The 19,255-nt window shown below is 45.7% G+C and overlaps 1 protein-coding gene across 1 annotated transcript in view; it reads right to left on the bottom strand.

Moving 5' to 3' along the window:
• Window positions 1-1,366: 1,366 nt before the first annotated feature.
• The window catches only part of LOC144930141 (uncharacterized), a 40,683-nt gene continuing 22,794 nt past the window's right edge, over window positions 1,367-19,255 (bottom strand). Inside the window, exons 2-7 of the mRNA XM_078851228.1 lie at window positions 16,692-16,835; window positions 12,374-12,439; window positions 11,904-11,956; window positions 8,851-9,195; window positions 7,985-8,026; window positions 1,367-3,167 (exon numbers count right to left, since the gene is read on the bottom strand). Of these exons, the coding sequence (XP_078707354.1) occupies window positions 3,064-3,167; window positions 7,985-8,026; window positions 8,851-9,195; window positions 11,904-11,956; window positions 12,374-12,381 (552 nt within the window). The 5' untranslated portion in view covers window positions 12,382-12,439; window positions 16,692-16,835 and the 3' untranslated portion in view covers window positions 1,367-3,063. The remainder of the gene's footprint in view (window positions 3,168-7,984; window positions 8,027-8,850; window positions 9,196-11,903; window positions 11,957-12,373; window positions 12,440-16,691; window positions 16,836-19,255) is intronic.

Genomic DNA, 19,255 nt, shown 5'->3' with positions numbered 1-19,255 from the left:
GCCTTATTTATGAAGGAGAGTGGAGTGACTTCAGCTGTAGCAAAAAATACTTGTGTATACTTAAAACATCCTGCCGCTTATAAGCCACTTTCCCCTACTTCAGGGATGCTCAAAAGTTACTGTATATCTACACAGCAATGTAAGCCTAGGGTTAGTGGGACTTGAGTCATCTGACCCATGTCAGAGAACCCTGGGTTTGAGCATCTACACTGCATTTTAACCCTAGGTTAAGGATTTTCTGACCTGTGCTCAAACCTAGGCTCGGGCATCCACACTGCAGTGCACAGGTCTGAGTCAAAGTAATCCTATCCCAGAGTGTCTAGCGCCCCTCCCTCCCGCCCTATGAATGTGTTGCACTGTGGAAAACTCTACTGCCCATCCTGTTTCCTACTGTGAGGGTGCTATTGATGGGACTCAGGTGCCCATAACGAGTACAGAAACTGCAAAACTAGTTTCTCTGATGGCTGTCTCAGTAGAATGACTGCAGTTTGAGGAGGCTTTATACTGAACTACCATTGATCTGAGACTGGGGCTCTCCACCTCTAGGCTGAATCATATGGGCAGGAAAATGCCCATGTGCACCAATTCTGAGGATAATCAGGACATCATTCTTCAGGACTGTCAAACTATTGAAATGAAACTTTGCCATTCTTAATTTTTTAAATTGGGATATTCAGTGAAAGTGTTTTTGTTTGGTTCATTTTTTATTTATTTTTGTCTGTTTTGAAGTTTGACATAAAATGTAGGTTTCAGAAGAAAAACACCCCCTCCCACCCCCCACCTGGCTGCTGCTGGCTGCTGAGCAATGATGTGCCTCCCCAGGGCTTGCGGTGCAGTGTGCTCCAGCACCTCCCCCTGGGATACTTTATCCCTGCTCCTGCTGCATCCTTGGTGGCAGGGATAAGAGATGCCCAGGAGGCTGTGGGGAAGTTTTGAGCTCCCACCCTCTCCCATGCATGCTGCCTGGGCACTCCTACACACGCAGCTCAAAGGGCAGGAGGGGTCTGGGAGCGTGGGGCTGCCCTGCAGGGTGGGGAAACAGCAGAGCTCCCGGCTCAGCATGGCCAGGGGAGGGATGACCCCCAACATCCTGGCAGCGAGGAGCCACCTCCCACCTGTCAGCTTTGCTTCTGCTCTGGGCAAGCGCTACATAAGAGCTGTTGCTGAAGCCACCATCGCAGGAGGCTGCGGGAAGGTTTTCGGGCTGGCTCCTACTCACCACCCTGACAGTGCATGCTGCCCAGCCAGTGGGAACCACAAAGCGGAGCAGGGACTAAACGGCTGCCCGACAGGGAGGGGGAGCGGCCAGAGTGTTAGGGGTCATCCCGCCCCAGGCCATGCTGAGCTGGGAGCTCTACCACTCCCCCTCCCTGCAGGGCAGCTGTTTAGTGCCTGTTCTGCTCCCAAACCTCCCGCCTGCCCTCTCTGGGGTCTTGGGGTGGAGCATGGGCGGGACCTCAAGTGGAAGAGGCCACATGGGGCCTCGGAGGGAGAAGCTGAGTGGTGGTGTGGCCTCAGGGCAGAGCCTTGGTTCAGGCGCCAGGGCCCACAAAAGATTAATCCATCTCTGTAGGTGCTGAGCACCCCATATTAGGGTGGGGGGGTGCTTGAGCCCCACAGCACCCTCACAGTCAGCACTTATGCTGCAGGTTCTCTGATAGTGTGCTCAAAGACCAGTGTTCAGATGATGATGGATTAACGCTGATCTGACTGGCTGCCTTTTACAAAGGGAAGCGTGGCATATGTTTGAAATAGACTGCACCACACATCGTCGGCACAGAGATGACTAAGGAAGTTGCCCCAAGGAACTCTGGGACACATCCAGAGGACTTCCAGGACCCAAGTCAAGCTGGGGTCTTGTACACACAGGAAAGCAATAGGGCTCTGACCTTAGGTCCCAGCTTAACACTTGCTCAGACCCTCCAGCCCTGCAGGCTTCTGGGACCCTAGGTTCGAGCCCTGGGTTAACACAATTAGTATGTGGACACAAGGGGGGCTTAGGCTTGAGCCAGGAGCCCACGCTTACATTGCTGTGTAGACATATCCTGACTGGCACTTTCACACTCTCCCTTCCAGCCCGGGTGAGAGATTCCTTAGCCTGTTCACAGCTACACAGTAGTGCAGTTGCAATGGCACTAGGCTGTCAAAGAAATACTGTCCTTTCTTTATCTTATCAGTTGGAAGCTACTTTCAACTTTAAAAAGTGCAAGACTACATCTTCAGGTATATCTGCATTTTAAGGAGTAAGGCAATGCAATCCCCATAGACATGGATAATAGTTTTAGTTCCTTAAACCGTGGACACTTTAAACAAATAATGGAATGCAGAGTGATAAACACAGCCTAGAGCCTTTTAGAGTCTTTGGTTTATTTGTAGTCGGCAGCACTCTTCCTCTGGAATCGTTTGCTTTTTTTAACATCCTTTGCCAACAACTTCTCCTTGGGCTGATTGAATGGATCGTTTCTTTGTACTGATGACGTAGTTGATGCATCAGAGTGAAAAAGGGGCATCGTAGTTCACAGCCTCCAGTTTCCTGTCACAATGTTTCCACCCTTGATTTTCACAAAGGCAGCCACCCCCACAACTTCCAGTTTTTCTCTGACGTATAATACAGCTACGCTTTCTCCTTCTTTTACTTCTCCTTTTTGTAAAGCACATGCAATCTTATGTGAAAGATCATATTAAGGACAGTTCTAATAACACTGTGAACCTTAGTTGGATTCAAAATTGTCGTCAAAAAACACACAAGAAAATTGTATGGCTAGAATTTTCAAATGTGGAGGCCTAAAGCTCGGCTCTTGAAGATAGATGACAAAGCAAGCTCGTTACCTCTGACTGAAGTCACTTGGACCTGCAGAGGGCCAGTGCCTCTGAAAAATAAGGTTGCTTATTTGAGCACCAAACTATGGTAATAGGTGCCTAATATAAGGCCAGTTTTCAAGTGGTGATGCCTTGTTGTTTGTGGCTTCTGGAATAGTCGTTGTGCAACCCTTATAGATGGGTGTTGTGCTTCAAGAGTCACTTGCCAGGAGAAGTTTGCAGACTAAAGCCCTGATTTCACAGTTACAAGGTCCAAACCACCAACACCATCAGGAAGTGAGAACAGAGTGCTAGAATATCCAGGGCTTTTGCATCCCCAGGACAATTTGGTAAATCCTGAGCTTGACCTGAAAGAGGAGAAAACATCTGTAAACAATTAGCAATCACCTTCCCATGTTGCCCATTACACGTATTTCCTATCTTTTCCCTTCCGTTTTCTGTATCACCTCAGAAATGAAGTCAACTACACTTTCCTATTCCTATCCAGCTTCTGGCAGTCTACTAGTTATGGCTTCAGTCATTCTAGACAGAACAAGTCATTTTTTAAAATGAAGGGTAGCTTCCAGGGGTGAAAGTAAGTTAGAGGACTTACTGGTACGCTGGAGTCCTGAGCAGGGGGCGTGGCCTCAACCAGAAGAGGCAGGGCCTTAAATCCCTGGGCCCTTTAAATCAAGATTTAAAGGGCCAGGGCTCCAGCTGCGATAGTGGCGGCTGGGAGCCCGGGGCCCTTTAAATCATCCCCGAGCTACCAGCGGCTGGGAGCCCCAGGGCTTGGGGGCAATTTAAAGGGCCAAGGACTCCAGCTGCTGCTACTGCAGCAGAGCCCCAGGTCCTTTAAATCACTGAGGAGCCCTGGAAGCTCCCGGCTGCTACCGCTACCCTGGGGCTCTGGCAGAGCTTTAAAGGGTCTGGGGCTCTGCTGTGGTAGCGGCTGCCGAAGCCCCGAGCCCTGCTTCCCAAGCTCTGGGGTAGCAGCGGCCGGGCTCCATCCGCTGCTACCACCTCAGCCCTTTAAATCCACTCTGGAGCCCTGCCGCCGCTACCCCAGGGCTTCAGCAGTAGCGCTCCGGTGGGGATTTAAAGGCCCGGGGCGGTAGCGGTGGCTGGAGCTCCAGGGCCCTTTAAATCCCCACCAGAGCCCTGCCACCACCGCTACCCCAGGGCTTCAGCAGTAGGGCTCTGGTGGGGATTTAAAGGCCCGGGGCGGTAGCGGTGGCTGGAGCTCTGGGGCCCTTTAAATCCCCGCCGCAGCCCTGCCAGCGCCGCTACCCCAGCACTTTAAATTGCCCTCTGGGAAAGTTGGTCCCAGTATGGCGCACTGGCTCTTACCAGTACGCTGTACCGGGGCGTACCGGCTTACTTTCACCTCTGGTAACTTCTCCCCTAAAATGTAAACAAATGTTAACACCTTTGTTGAACGTGGCAGTGAATGAACTTCAAATTTCCATTGAGTTGTACAGCTATGTTTGATATCAATGTATTATAGGATTTCTTTTTAAATCACTTACACTCTTATCTTTTGCATTTTGAATTATTTGAAACATTTCTTGCAGGTTTCTGAGTTCACCCCAGTAAAGAGATAGCATAGGGGATTGTAACAGATCTGAAATATTTCCCTTCACAAGAGAGACACTGGAGACCAAACAAATAATGAGATACTCTCTACTGCTGTGGTGATGATATTGTTTAGACCCTTGGCAAAACCACAATAGTGACAAAAGAAGATATACCAGAGACCTCCTAGGGTCCCAGGCCAGGATCTTTTATTTACATTCCTTAAACTGCAATAATTATTAAACAGTTCAGCCTATGGAGACATTTCCCCAACCATTATATGGGCCAGAGTCCTTCTCTGTGAAGACCAGGTTCTATTTTATTGTACTTGGTGTAGGTTCGTTCTCCTGCCCTGATCACTGTAGTAGGTGGGTGCTTTCCAGCAGTATATTAAGCAACATGACTAACAGCTGTCACCATGTAGTTTGTTCTTTCTCTCATCCTTTCCCCAGAAGGAGAATTGTGTTCTGTCAGGTAAACAACTGTTTAACCTCTGGTGGTCCTCAATAAATCCTTGAGGTAGAATAAGATACAAGGGTTTTCTGGGCCGGGACCAGCTTGAAGCTCCCTGCTGTTGGCCCAGAAGAGTTCTCTCTTTGAGCCCCAATGTGCTAGTACAGTCACCCCCAGGACAAAGAGAATCTCTGAGGTTTTAAAAAAGAAAAAAAAAGTGAAAAAAGTATTTGTTTATTTACAGAACAGCAAATAGCTGCTGAAGCGCTTTAATAGCTAAACCAAAAGGTAGACATTTAACTGAGCTTGTGCTCTCTCTCTCTCTCTCTCTCTCAGCGCGTTCCAACAAGAGAACTAATGGAAGACAACGTCCAACAAATTGACTGTTCTTCCCTCTTCCATGGGTGGTTGCTGGAGATATAACTGTTAGAGCCATTGAGGAAATAGTTTCCCCATGAAAATTTATGACAAAAGCAAATATTTTTCCTTTGTCTATTTTTTTGTTGAAATTTCAGGTTTGTTGCAACCAAAAGGTGAGTATTTTATGAGAACCTACACAATTTTTACAAAATTTGAATTTTTTAATCAAAATTTGTTCAGTTGAAAAACCACTTTTAATTTAAAAAGTTGCCAGAAAATTTGAGTAATATATATATTCCTCCTTCAAATGTAGGTGACTGAGGGTGAACGCCAACTCTTCCCTCTCTTCTCCTCTTTTCTGTAATCTTAGGCCTTGTCTACTTACTCTGCCCAGTTTCGTCAGCAAAAGGAAGCTTTTGTTGACAAAACAGTGGAGGTATATGCACTGCATTGCTACTTTTGGCAGCAAAACTCTCCTGTTTTGCCAACAAAATAAGACCACCTAGACGAGTCATAAAGCTTTTTGTGGGAAAGTTAGAGTGACAAAGTGTCCATGTAGAACACAGTGTCTACACTGAACGATGGGATTGAGATACCTGCATCATGTGATGATGCAGGACCTGCCCCATGAGGCATTGCAAACCCTTCCCAAAGCACCCTGTGGCCAGTTGAACAGTGGAATAGCTACCCACAATGCACTGCTCTCTCTGTCAATGCAAGAGCTGCTGGTGTGGATGTGCTCTGCTGACACAAGGAGCATAGTGCGGCTATGCAACAGCAGTTTAATTAAAGCAGGGCTGTATGTCAGCATAACTTGCGTTGACAAAAGTCTGTAGTGTAGACAAGGCCTCACTGTTGCCATGAAAACTCTGCCCCTAGTTTTCACAAGGTTGACTCCTGATCAGTTGATCATTCCTTTGGAATGTAACTGGCAAGAGAAGTCTTGGCTGCCTTAGGTCTTTTTGTGGGGTGACTTAGTCCATTGTCATGAATGGTCTTAAAGATGAAAACTACTGTTTTGAAATTAATCCTGTGTGCTTTGAAAGGCCTATGAGTCAGGCTGGAGTTGCTAAGGAGGAAGGCTGCTGCATTTTGCACCATTTGGAACTTTTAAAAGTAGGGGGGGGAGATTTCCTGTAATTCTAAAGCTCTTTCTTACAAGTAATGTACAATGCTGAGAACGTCTAAAAAGAAAAAATCATCTACTGCAAACTCCATAACTTAAATTCACAAAATACTTTTCTTTCCTTTTGGTTGTTTGAGAGAGTTTAGTGCTGCCTCTTTTTCAGACCCTAGAGAAATGTCATGTTGTGGGTGGGTTAATTTGTTCAGGGTTAATTCTTCTGGAATCAACCGTGTCTTTGATCTAAAGTATGTAAAATGAGTCATTAAGAATGTTTTACAGCATACACAAAGTGTAAGGGCGTTGATAATGCAAATTAAAACTCTGGAAAGCTAATTTAAGCTATCATCAGGACTGGAAATAGAGAATTTACCAATGAGGGGCAAATAATCAGATTGGTATAATGTTTAGGTAATAGTAATATATCTGAATTCAAATAATATATTATACTATATTATTTACCCCACAACCTCTCCCTAACTCCAAAGCCTGAGATCCCTCCTTAGCTTTGAGGTTTTAGGCAGCGGAGAGAGAGACACACACACACGAGTCAAAGGGTTATCCTCTTGTAATAACAATTTCTCTGCATAGCTCATATTCATTGCGCATAACTCACTGAGCCCAGAAGTCTCTACAAGTGACCTCGGTGGGGTTAATTATATGATGTGAATATGCTTAGAATTCAACAGCTGTATTTTACTTGCAGAACTGCACTGGGACAAGAGCCTTTTGAATCTTCCTTGTAAGGGTTTATGCAAATCCATCTACCTTATGTATTTCTAGGTCACCTATTACTGTGTTATTCAAGTGCCTTCTCACATCTTTTGATTTGACTATTCATCTATACCAAGAGAACTTACAGAAGAAACTCTTGTTAATCCTAAGAGCCTTATGGCTAATGCTACGATTATGTCTCTGTGACTTCCAGAGACCACTGTGACATTTTCTGCTTCAGCCACCGGGCTGCAGGGCTGGAGCTGTCAACCAGCAGGGGCCCCAGATCTCTCAGCTGCCATAGGTGGTGGGGTCCCCTGCAGCTCCCAGCCACCATGGGCATGGGGGATCCCGCAGCTCCCAACCACTGGCCCTGAGCTCCCAGCCGCCACAGGTGGTGGGGGACCCCCACAGCTCCCAGCCACTGGGGGGATGGACCCTGGAGCTGCAGTAACAGTGAGTGTTGGACCCCCCCACTCCCCATTTTGTAAGTTATTTTTAGTAAAAGTCAGAGACAGGTCACAGGCTTCTGTGAATTTTTGTTTATTGCCCGTGACCTGTCCCTGACTTTTACTAAAAATAACCGTGACAAAATCTTAGCCTTACTTATGGCTGCCAAGTTGATAGATTTGTTCTTCTCTCACATTAAAAAGAGCAGTCTCTGGCCCTTAATAGTGGTTAATGTTTTATCAATACTGGCACGCAAAAAAATCAATCTAAAATAGTCCTATCAAGGATTTAAGTGGGAGTCCTTTCTGACAGTGAGTGTACATACTCCTTTCTTCTGTAGTTTGCAGGGACCAGTAAGGAGAGTTGCCAGTGACAGCAAAAGCCAAAAATCTATAGGACTTTCTTCTATTTACCAGTGCTTATAACAAGTCATACCAATTAGAGAATAAAACAAACTAGCCCTGCTAATGATCTAGCCTAATTCAAGGCAAGTTCAGGATTTTCACTTACCCGAAGGGGAAACATTTCTTTCCAAAGATTGATTATCTGGAGCTGGAAAAAACAAAAAATAAAAAATTATTCATTTATATTTAAAAGGGAAAAAAATGTACTATTGGATAGTTAAAAACCTTGTGCAGATTAAGCAGTCACAATTATCCAGCCATTTGTTATAATGACTGAATAATTTATTTTCACATAGGAGGGAAAAAAAAAAAAAAAGAGAGAGAGACCTTTATTGCATATTCTAGTCTCTGAATCCCATGAGTTACAGGGTAAGTTGGACTCTGTTCAGCTCTTTGTACATCAGATTTTCTCTTTGCATCCCAGCATTCAAGGACAAGTCACAGGTGCAAAGGTAGTTAATTTTGTGTCTTTGCTCTGAAAGGCCTGACCCTATTAAAATTACAAGAAGTCTTTCCTTTGAATTCCTTGGGTTTTGGAACAAACTCGTATGGGTTAAGCTGTTGATGCATGGGATAATGGACTGGAGTCTCCCACACCTTCTATTAATGTAGGTGTAGGGAAAGGATGCACCCAGCAGAATATGTAAACATAAAAACTTGGGAGGCACTCTCCCTAAGATGTGTTTCATTTAAAGAGGGGAATGTCAGAGGGATTTGGCTTCGCAGGTCTTGGATCCTCTGCTGATATTTGAGTCTTGAGGCTTCCCAAAGATTCTCATTCCTCCCCTTTGCCCGTCTCCTTGTTGTACTTAAATGAGGAAGTGGAGAGGTGAAAATCAGTGGAACTTTACCGTTTTTTAAATTTATCATGTCTAGTGTCAGCAATGTGAGTCTCCACCAGGTACAATAAGCTCAGTGGAGGATCTCCCACCTGAACTCCCTCCCTTTGAAATCAACTTCTAAAGGTCTTACATGAGACGTTGAGTTTAACTTTATACTTGTCCTTAGTTTTGGTCACTTTGTTTCTCGAGATGCAGGTATACACCTCTTCATCAGCAGGCTCAACTCCAGAGAGCATTAGAGAAAAGTTACCACGCTCCAGCTGATCCAAAAACAGCCTAGTTCTGTTGAGGTATCTTCTGGACTGATCTTTCAGCAAGTCCTTCCCATTGTAAAACAAATGCACTACCACTGATGTATTTATCTGCCAGTATATAGAATAATTGGAAATGTTCAGCTTTTCAGAAGTCTTAATGGCACATGGCAAAATAACGGTGTCTCCGCTGACTGCGTGGCACAAGGTTGTGTGGGGAACAGCTGTAAAATAAAAAAAAAATGCTGAGTGTAAAAAGATAAATTTATATTGTCAAGGGATAAATTGTGCTGAGCACCCGCAACTCCCATTGGTCAGCACCTCTCAGAATTTGGCTCTAAATTGTCAATAACTGTAGTGGAGAGATCAATGTACCAACACCTATACACATCTTGAAAACAGTAGCTATTAATAGCCGCTAGCATTGATGGATCTCCTGTAAATCTATTAATCTATGGCACTTATATGGTCCACATTACCAACAGTATCTGAGAGCCTCAATCTTTAGTGCATTTATCCTCACAACACCCCTGTGAGTTTGGAAAATGTTATACCCATTTCTTAGATGGAGAGTCAGGCATTGAGAGACTAAGGCCCAGATCCACAAAGACATTGAGGCTCCTAACTTCCATTTAAATCAATGGAAGTTTAGGAGCCTACATACCATTGTGGATCGGGGCCCAACTCACTTGCTCAAGGTCAGATAGGAAATATGTGGTGGAGCAGTAAGTTGGACCTAGGTATCCCAAGTCCCAGACTAGTGCCTAAATCACAGCAAAAGTTGATCTCTGGGTATATTTTGTGTTTATCACTTATATAGAACTTGTCATAAATGTTCTTGCCATTGTAAACTGTAGTAATCTGTTACTAGCTGGAATCCTGTGAAGAATATTCTTAAATGTGTTTCACTGTACAAGCTTGTGATGAACTATATTTCCCATGTTTCAGAGTGGTAGCCATGTTAGTCTGTATCAGCAAAAACAACAAGGAGTACCTGTGGCACCTTAGAGCCTAACAAATTTATTTGGGCATACGCTTTCGTGGATTAGAACCCACTTCATCAGATGCATGGAGTTGAAAATACAGGAGCAGGTATAAATACATGAAAAGATGGGAGTTGCCTTACTAAGTGTGAGGTGAGTCTGATAAGACAATTCAATTGACAGCAGGATACCAAGGGAGGAAAATTAACTTTTGAAGTGGTAATGAGAGTGGCCCATTTCAGACAGTTGACAAGAAGGTGTGAGTAACAGTAGGGGGGAAATTAGGTTTAGGTTTTGTAATGACCCAACCACTCCCAGTCTTTATTCAGGCCTAATCTGATGGTGTCCAGTTTGAAAATTAATTCCAGTTCTGTTGTAGTCTGAAGTTTTTTTGTTGAAGAACTGCCACTTTTAGGTCTGCTATTGAGTGATCGCAGAGATTGAAGTATATTTCCCATATAATAATTTCCTCTTTGAACAGAGTCTTGCTAGCTCTTTAACAACTAGGAGACCTATGCTGTATTCACTAATTTTGCAAATTAGTGAATAAGCAAACAAACATTTCAAAAATAATTAAAGAACTTGTCCCAAAATGTACTTTGTTTATTTTGACAAATTATTAATTTGTTTGACTACTTCATAATATAGGGGAAAACATACTACAATGTAGTTTATAAAAAATAATGAAGTTTTAGAAATGAGACTTTAAAAGCATTGAGGTTTGTTTAAGAGAGACTGTCAGGGAATTTAGGCTCAAAATATGGGTTTTATCAACATTTTGGAAAAAACCTAGTAGGAGACAGCCAGACATGTTGTAGGCACCTGGGGAGAAGGTTCCAGAACAGTGAAGCAAATGACCATCCCTTTCTGGTTCAATAGGTTCTGAGATGGTATATGTCTGACTAATCCTTTGTATTGTTAAACAAATATGCCTGCAGCAAAGAACTAAGCAGAAATCCACTCCTCTATTAGAAATAGTGCAATGAGGAAGTTCTTCCCTTATTTATCTGGGCATTTATAAAGATTAAGCAGAAAACTGATGCTGTGGTGGAATAAACCTCATAATTCCCTACAAACACATGTTAATCTTAAATACCAAAGAGGATGTGTGGCAGAGCCGTCCCAGTGGCACAGTCAGAAGGATTGAATGTGTACTTCCCCATTTTAAAAAGAAAGGTGAGCCAAAGATTTAATTAACCATGGAAATGTCTTAAAGGTTGACAAAAAGAAAAAGGAGGACTCGTGGCACCTTAGACACTAACAAATTTGAGCATAAGCTTTCCTGAGCTACAGCTCACTTCATTGTCAAACTTCAAAGGTTGACAAGTTTAACAACACATTCTTCCATTCAAGTGGTACCCATTTGGATGGCAGGAATTATATTTTCTTCTTGCCACATGGAGAATCATATACATAAATTCCACTAAATTTAATGAGAATGGTGCTTTTAGCAAAGGAGCCAAAGATTTAGCCATATGCTGTAGTCCTATCCTGCTCTTCTGTTCCATTATGTTCAAAAGCACTGTAACAAACTTCTAGAAGGCCTGACTCCAACTGGGCAAAGACTTGGGACTTAAGGTCTTTAACAGAAAACTCCCAGGACTCATTATTTTACCGTGATCATAATATATAGTTTTCCTAGGGTAACCTCTTTGGTGTTATACCCCTGGCATGTGTAATGCCTGCTTTCTAAACAGCTTAATGCCAAGCACTCATCAGCAACCCAACCCTATACTACCATGGCAGGGCATGTGCAATGAAGGAGAACAATTTCAATAAGCAAACAGATGTAGAATGAGTGATTATAAAGAGTGAGAAAATTATTTTTAATATTATGAAATGTAGGAGTCTCCATCTTCTGGTTTTTAGATTGTTACACTAATCTGCAGTTTGATTAACACATGCAAGCCTCTTCACTAACTAGTGGATGCATATTGTAGTATACTTACCACCAGGGAAAAAGTACAGCAGTGAGTAGGAGAGTATCCAGAAGACATATTCTCTATATAGTACAAAAAAACAGAGAAAAGTAGAATTATGATATGGGAATAATCTTGGCTCTGATACTCCAGGATTGTTGCTTAGTTAGCATAGCTAACATTACATTTTTGTTATATCCAATAAATCATCCCATGCTATAATGTTTTTATCCAGATTCAAATTGATACCCAGATTAGACTCTCAGCTGGATTAATCTTTTAGCGTTGGGTGTCAGTCGTGACTTTTGGCTTCGGATCTGAACTTCCCCACAGTTTGAGGTGATTTTGGATCTTGTGTTCCTATGCAGGCCCATCTGGGGTATGTTAATTGAAGTAAGTTAGCCAATGTGTACATAGACATAGTCTGGTCTTGACATTATTCTCTGCTCTTGTGGCAGTCATGTGCACCACCCGATGAGTTGCACTGCGGTAAAGTTTACCTGTTCATTTTTGCAGTGTCCTAGTCACCGTGAATCCTTTCACTCCATTAGCTGGGGTGGTTTTCCCTGTACAAAGAACAGGGACACAGAGGGAATGGTGAATGATTTCTGTTGTCCAGGGGAATTTATCCAAAGGAGGATGAAGGGAATAAGTTTCCTATTCCATCCACTCACTATTGCTGTGGTTCAATCTATTCTATCTGTTCATTAGTTCATAACATTAAACATATGTAAAATGAAGGACTGCATTTTCAGCAGGGTGTGGGATGGATGAAATTCTACAACTCCCTTGAGGGCCAGCCTTGGATGTAGGATTGCCAACTTTCTAATTGCACAAAACTGAAGACCCTTGCCCCGCCTGTTCTGAGGCCCTACCATTGCCCCATCCCTCCTTAGGCCCTGCCTCCACCTCACTCCAGCCCCTCTCCCTCTGTCACTCACTCTCCCCCACCCTCACTCATTTTCACTGTGCTGGGGCATTGGGTTGGATGAGGGAGGGGGTGAGGGCTCCGGCTGGGAATGAGGGGTTTGGGGTGCAGAAGGGTGCTCTAGGCTTGGGCCAAGGGGTTTGGAGTGCAGGAGTGAGCTTGAGGCAGGGGGTTGGGGTGTAGGAGGGAGTGCAGGCTCTGGGTGGGAGTGTGGGCTCTGGGGTGGGGCCAGGGATGAGGGGCTTGGGGTGTTGGAGCGGGGGGTTGGAGTGCAGGAAGGGGTGTGGGCTCTGGGAGGGAGTTTGGGTGCAGGAGGGGGTTCCAGTCTAAGGCAGGGGGTTGAGGGCAGGAGGTGACTTGGGGTGCAGGATCCGGCTGGTTGGCGCTTACCTCAGGCAGTTCCCAGGCAATGGTGTAAGGCAGGCTCCCTGCAGCTCCCAGAAGCAGCCGGCATGTCTAGCCCAGCTCCTAGGTGCAGGGGTAGCCAAGCAGCTCCTCGCCCGCAGTCACCACCCCCATAACTCCCATTGGCTGCTGTTCCCGGCCAATGGAGCTGCAGAGCCGGTGCTGGGGGCAGAATGTGGAGCTTCCATGATCACCTCTGTGCCTAGGGGCCGGACCTGGCTGCTGCTTCTGGGGAGCTGCACAGAGCCTGGGCCCCCGCTGCATTGTTAACCGGACTTTTAACAGCCCGTTCAGCAGTGCTGACCAGAGCCACCAGGGTCCCTTTTTGACCAGGCATTCCGGTCGAAAACTGGATGCCTGGCCAACCCTATTTGGATCTTTTAGTGTCTCAAGTGAGGCGAGTATTAGACACTATCACCGGCTTGCTGGCCCTTTAAGGGGAGTCAGGCTCAGTCTTGCCTGTGAGCTAGCAGTTAGCCCCCAGCTGATCCTGCAGTGGGCGGCTTAATTAACATTAGTACCCTCAGCTATGAAAGTGTCAGGGGGCACTACAGAGAGAGGAGAGCTCGTTCAGGAGAAGATGACTCAGCAGATAGGAGAACTCCCCAGGGGAGGAAATAGGGTGTGACAGGTTCCGAGGGGGCGATGCAGAGCTACTGTCCCACTGGGGGCCCTTAGTCACACCTTTCGGCCCCTCGGGCACGGGGGCGCGCCGACCCGAGTCTGCGGCATTCGGGATTCTGCTACCCAAGGCAGGTTGGCTGGGGTAGGGGAACGGAGGCCCACCCAACTCCACTGCGTTCCAGCCCAGGGCCCTGACAGTGGCGGAAGGCGAAGGTCCCGCTGCTGGGTCAGCGGGGGACCATCCGCTCCCCGCTGACCAAATACACCCACTACGCTGTGCAGTTCTGCCCCGGGCTACTTCCTACCCGGTCACTCAAGCGGGCCTCTCCGGTCCCTCCAGCTCGTCCGGGTATTCAGCTGCTGGTAGCTCCAGCTCCCCACTCTGTGTCAGGTTCACGCTGGCCCAGGTTACAGCCTGGCCCCTTGGCGGCTGGCAGTCCTGGTCACCACAGTCCTTCCTCCAGGTCAGGTTTCTCCTGGGTCAGCAGCAGGGTCTGGAGGGAGCAGCCTGTGTCTGTCTCCCTCCCTGGTCTGCTCTCCCTGGACTAAGGGACCCGCCCTTTGTACTTCCTGTCCAACGCCTCCCCTTCCGGGGATTGGCGTGAACTTGGCCTGGCCCTGCCCACTCAGGCTGAGAGGCTGGCTCTTTACCCTCTGGTTCGGAGGGAAGCCACCCTAGCTTCCTACATAGGGCCTGGTGAAGTCAGGCTGGACAGAACCGCAGAGAGCAGGTGAGATTCCTGGGGGTGACCCTGAGGTGAAAGCTGTGCGAAGCAGGGAGATCCTTGGCAGAAGCTGGCAGTGCCTAAGGAGGGAAGCTAATGAAGAAAGCTGCTAAGAAGAGCCTCTGGGGAAAAGCCCTGGGCTGTAGGGCTCAGCCAAAAGAGCAAAGATAGAATGTGGCAGTGCCTGGGAGCAGGGAACTTCAGCACGGCCTGAGAAGGGCAGGAGGGTCATTTGTTTTGCTGTTTGTTCAAGTTTGTTAGTTGGCCTCTCCTTATGCGGGAAGAGGACTGAACTTAAATGTGACCTGGCTACAGGGCTAGGCCATTGTGTGGCCAAAGAAGTGGTCACCAGGAGGTGCTAGCCATGTGGATCCCTGCAATACCATGTTTGAAAAACTACCAAAATGTGGTGGGGTTTTCAGTGAAGAGTAATTCCCTAAACAGTTATAAAGGCCAGTCAGGTCTTGTTACCAACCTAAACTGCTGAAGAGATACTTTGTTTTGATTTAGAACATGGAAAAGCACTTTCCAACAGCCCCAGGCAACTTTCACAGCAATTAAAATATTGCACCATATAAAAATTGCAATTCTAGAAGCCAATCAAATTAGCCCAACCCTGCAATAAAACTGAATCAGCCAGCTTGACAATTAAACATGCAAACCCACAGCTTTCCCAAATGCCTGAAAAAACACATGGGCCTTGTATTATGGCCTGGAGATCGATAGATTCAGATTATTTCTTACGGGGGGAGGGGGGGAATTCCAAAGCCATGGGCTCTTCATGCCCATGTTGACCATAGGAAAATCATTTATTTTAAAACATACAATCTATTTTCCTAGTCTGAAGTAGATATAAGAACAGCCTATCAGCAACCTTCCCTTCAATTAACACAGGGGAACTCCACCTGAGAACTTTTGCTGAATAGAACTGTCAGAGTAACAGGAAGAAAAATAATTCTTTAGGTAGATATGTTCCAGGCCATGTTTGACCCAGAAATCAATAAGCAGCCATTGGATGGTGGGTCAGCAGATCATAGAGAGCTGGTATAGTGTGCTCCTAGTGTGATATATGAGTTTGAGTCACATTTTGATACCTTATCTAAAACAGTGGTTTTTCACCCAGAACCCGAAATCTAGCTGTGACTTTTTGCAGCAATGCACCCAAATGCTTTGGCTGCAGAGGACAGGGGGATTAGGGCCTGGGTGAGAAATGAGAGTTGGCTTGGGAGTACTGGGTGGGTTCGGTTGGTGGCGCTTGTTGGATACTGGTAGGGTGCTGGGATGGGAGGACCTGGGAAGGGCGGCCATATCATGAGCCATCTTTGTGTTGTGCCTCCCTGGTTACAAAGTCCTGATCTACAGTCAGCTGTGGATCTAATAGAACCTCCAAACTGAACTCGAATAATGAACGGTGGGCACACACCACCCTTAAGAGGGCTGATATCTTTGCCAACTCTTCCTCTCGGCTCCCCAAGTCTACCACACCACCGAGCAATGAGAGTATTGCTGGTTTACAGTGAGATTCTTCAGTGCAGTGTGGTGGTGAAACTGAACAAACTTCTACTCTATAAGACACAGACACTTTCAAAAGGGTTAACCAGAAACCCTAGTAGTTGGACTAAGAGAACCAAGAAGGGAATTGCCAGGCATCATTTTAGGGTTTGTGGGTTATTAATTAGTCCCTTTAGGATTTTCTTGAGTTATTTGGCTTTTAAGAGAAAGTAGAGTTGTCTGATGCTTGTTGCCTGAACTTAAAAAAAACAAACAGACAAACTCTTTTACATAGTGACCTACTCCTGTAAACCATGACACTAAAGTTAGGAGAGACATGCCAAACTTCTACTCTCCAGTGAAAAGAAGCTGAAAAAATGATGGGTTTTCATGGCAAACACCCTTTGCCTGTGTAACGCTGATAGACCTGGATTCTCGGTGGGCGGTATTGAACCTGCAATCTCGGGAGCTTAGTGAATGAACCTCTATTGCATGAGCTAAAAGCCAAATGACTGTTAGCTAAGGCTGCAGAGTAGACTCCTTAATCTTTCTCTCTAAGTGGTCTCGGTGCCACAAGATGGGACAGAACACCACACCCAGAAGGTGTGTGGGTTATACCTGTCTCAACCAACACAATCCTCTTACCTTGATATCTGGCTTTCAGGGCACTCGCAGGTGAACGTGCAAATAGAACTCCAGATCTGGCTTCTCTGACAGATTGTGCTGATGATTCAGCAGTCCATACTGAAACTTGGCAATACTCCCAGCCTTCTCTTAAGCATACCAAACCTGTAAATGGAATGAAAGGTCATTCACTGCAGCTCATTCAATGAGATTTTTCCCAAATGTGTCTCAGTCGACAAAGACACTGGCCAGACTCCATAAAGATGTAGCTCTTCCTAATCTTAAATCACTTCGTTGGTTTTTGTTTCTAAAGTCACAGAACCATATGAAATTAACTCTAATCTGAAGGTAAATTTCTGGGGATTTCCAGGCTTTGGACAGGGCTTTGGCAGCTGCTGCTTATTCATTTTACCTGTTGCATAGTTCATCTTCTCAGCAAATGAGAGCCTTGTAGGATTATCTGCTGCATTTCCTTTGATGCTTCGAAAGTGATGCACTGCTATTTCTCATGCTGCATGCTGCCAAACATGACTAGGTCACGCAAAGTGAAAGGCCAGCCACAGAGTGTGGGCTCAGTCTTCAGATACACTGTAGCAGAGCTTGGGCCATCTGTGGGATGGAGGAGTAAAGGTGACTTATGCCACCTTTCTGCCCTCCCCTCAATCCTGGAGGCTGTTTGGCCTCTGACATAATCTACAACAATCTCACGGCTGTTCAGAATTGCTGTGGTTTGTGATAGCCTTGTAGAAGGTTGTCATGCCAGCTGGTTATCCCCAGAATATAGCATACTATGTGCATGCTTGCTTCTTTCCTCAGGTAATGTGCCCCTATGCTGGGAAGGAAGGGGGTTGTGGTGGTAGCCCTATGCTTGCTGAGATTTCTCCATGCTGTAGGAATTCCCAGTTGCCCATTTAGGGCAGCTTTAAATTCTCATAGCACAGACTGCAATCTGGCTCTGAAAGGTCACTATAAAGGAGAATATTTCAGATATCAGTCTGGTGTTCAAGACTGACAAAGGGATCACGTTAAAAGGATATAGGAATGATGTGAAATCACAAATTCTAGCCACAAGTTATAGTCTGCAGAAGTTCCAAAGCCCTTAGCTGCTTTGTTCTACACATGAGTGACTTTGATAGGATTCTGCAGAACTCACATTTGCCGCCCTCAAAAAAAAAAGCCTCCTCCATCAGAATAATTTTTTTCCCTTCCCACAACCTGTATTCCACCTCTCCACACACAGCTTCTAAAAAGCTAGGTAAAATAGGTGAACCTCGCAGTTTGCCATCAAAGTAACAAAGTCTGGGAGCATCAGACAAAAGAGAGGAGGAAGCAAATTCACAGGGACTCTCCTGGTCTTGCTCTTTGATTTCTGAATAAAGTTTCATCATATTAATAGATGTAATATTGTCTCTGGCTGTGTCTGAAAAATGGAGAGGCTCTTGATGGCTCAGGGAACTGATAAGGATGTTACTTCTCACTGCTACACAAATGGTTAGAAGCCAGCCCTGGTTTGTAGCGACCAAAAGCTGTTACAATCTTATGGCTGGTTAGTGGTCTTTATGAAATGGTTGGTTTGAGTCCAGTTTTCAGTGGGCCATGAAATCCACTTCAAGCGCCACCAGTGTGGCTGATCTCGGGTTGGAGACAAATGCCTGAATGGGAATGGAGCCTGAACTCCTGTGAAGGTCCCTCTAGGGAAGGTTTGAGGCACGCTGGTATAAGAGTACATGAAGAAGCTTGCACTGCGGCTGCCTGTGGTGAACCTCTTCTGGACTTCAGTCTCCAGGACAATCAATCCCATGCCTCTCACAAGCCCTCCATTCTACAGAATGTTTACATCCCATATTTTAAAATGGGATTTGTTCATAGCACATGTGCACCAGATGCAGCAGTTACACTTTAGTAAATAACTCCCTGCTTCTCCAATCCATTGCAGAAAGATGAGCAGGGGCCACCTTCTCTTCAGACCTGCAGGGAGAAACTGCTTGTGACTTGGTGACTGCCTTTCTGTGACAGGTTAGGGTGTCATTAAACACGATTGGTGTATTTCTCCTGAAGTCAATTATTCGGGGTTTCTGAAAGCCCAGAGTCCTTAATATCCCATGGAGAGTACTGAAAACCCTTCCTACAAACTTAGGACTGAAGAATCCAATGCACCGCTACAGACTAGGGACTGAATGGCTAGGCAGCAGTTCTGCGGAAAAGGACCTAGGAGTGAAAGTGGACGAGAAGCTGGATATGAATCAACAGTGTGCCCTTGTTGCCAAGAAGGCCAATGGCATTTTGGGATGTATAAGTAGGGGCATAGCCAGCAGATCGAGGGATGTGATCGTTCCCCTCTATTCGACATTGGTGAGGCCTCATCTGGAGTACTGTGTCCAGTTTTGGGCCCCACACTACAAGGAGGATGTGGAAAAATTGGAGAGAGTCCAGCAAAGGGCAACAAAAATGATTAGGGGTCTGGAACACATGACTCATGAGGAGAGGTTGAGGGAACTGGGATTGTTTAGTCTGCAGAAGAGAAGAATGAGGGGGGATTTGATAGCTGCTTTCAACTACCTGAGAGGTGATTCCAAAGAGGATGG

This window comes from Lepidochelys kempii, chromosome 1, assembly GCF_965140285.1.
Source record: "Lepidochelys kempii isolate rLepKem1 chromosome 1, rLepKem1.hap1, whole genome shotgun sequence".
Taxonomy (NCBI): domain Eukaryota; kingdom Metazoa; phylum Chordata; order Testudines; family Cheloniidae; genus Lepidochelys; species Lepidochelys kempii.
This window is presented reverse-complemented; position numbering and strand designations above follow the sequence as displayed.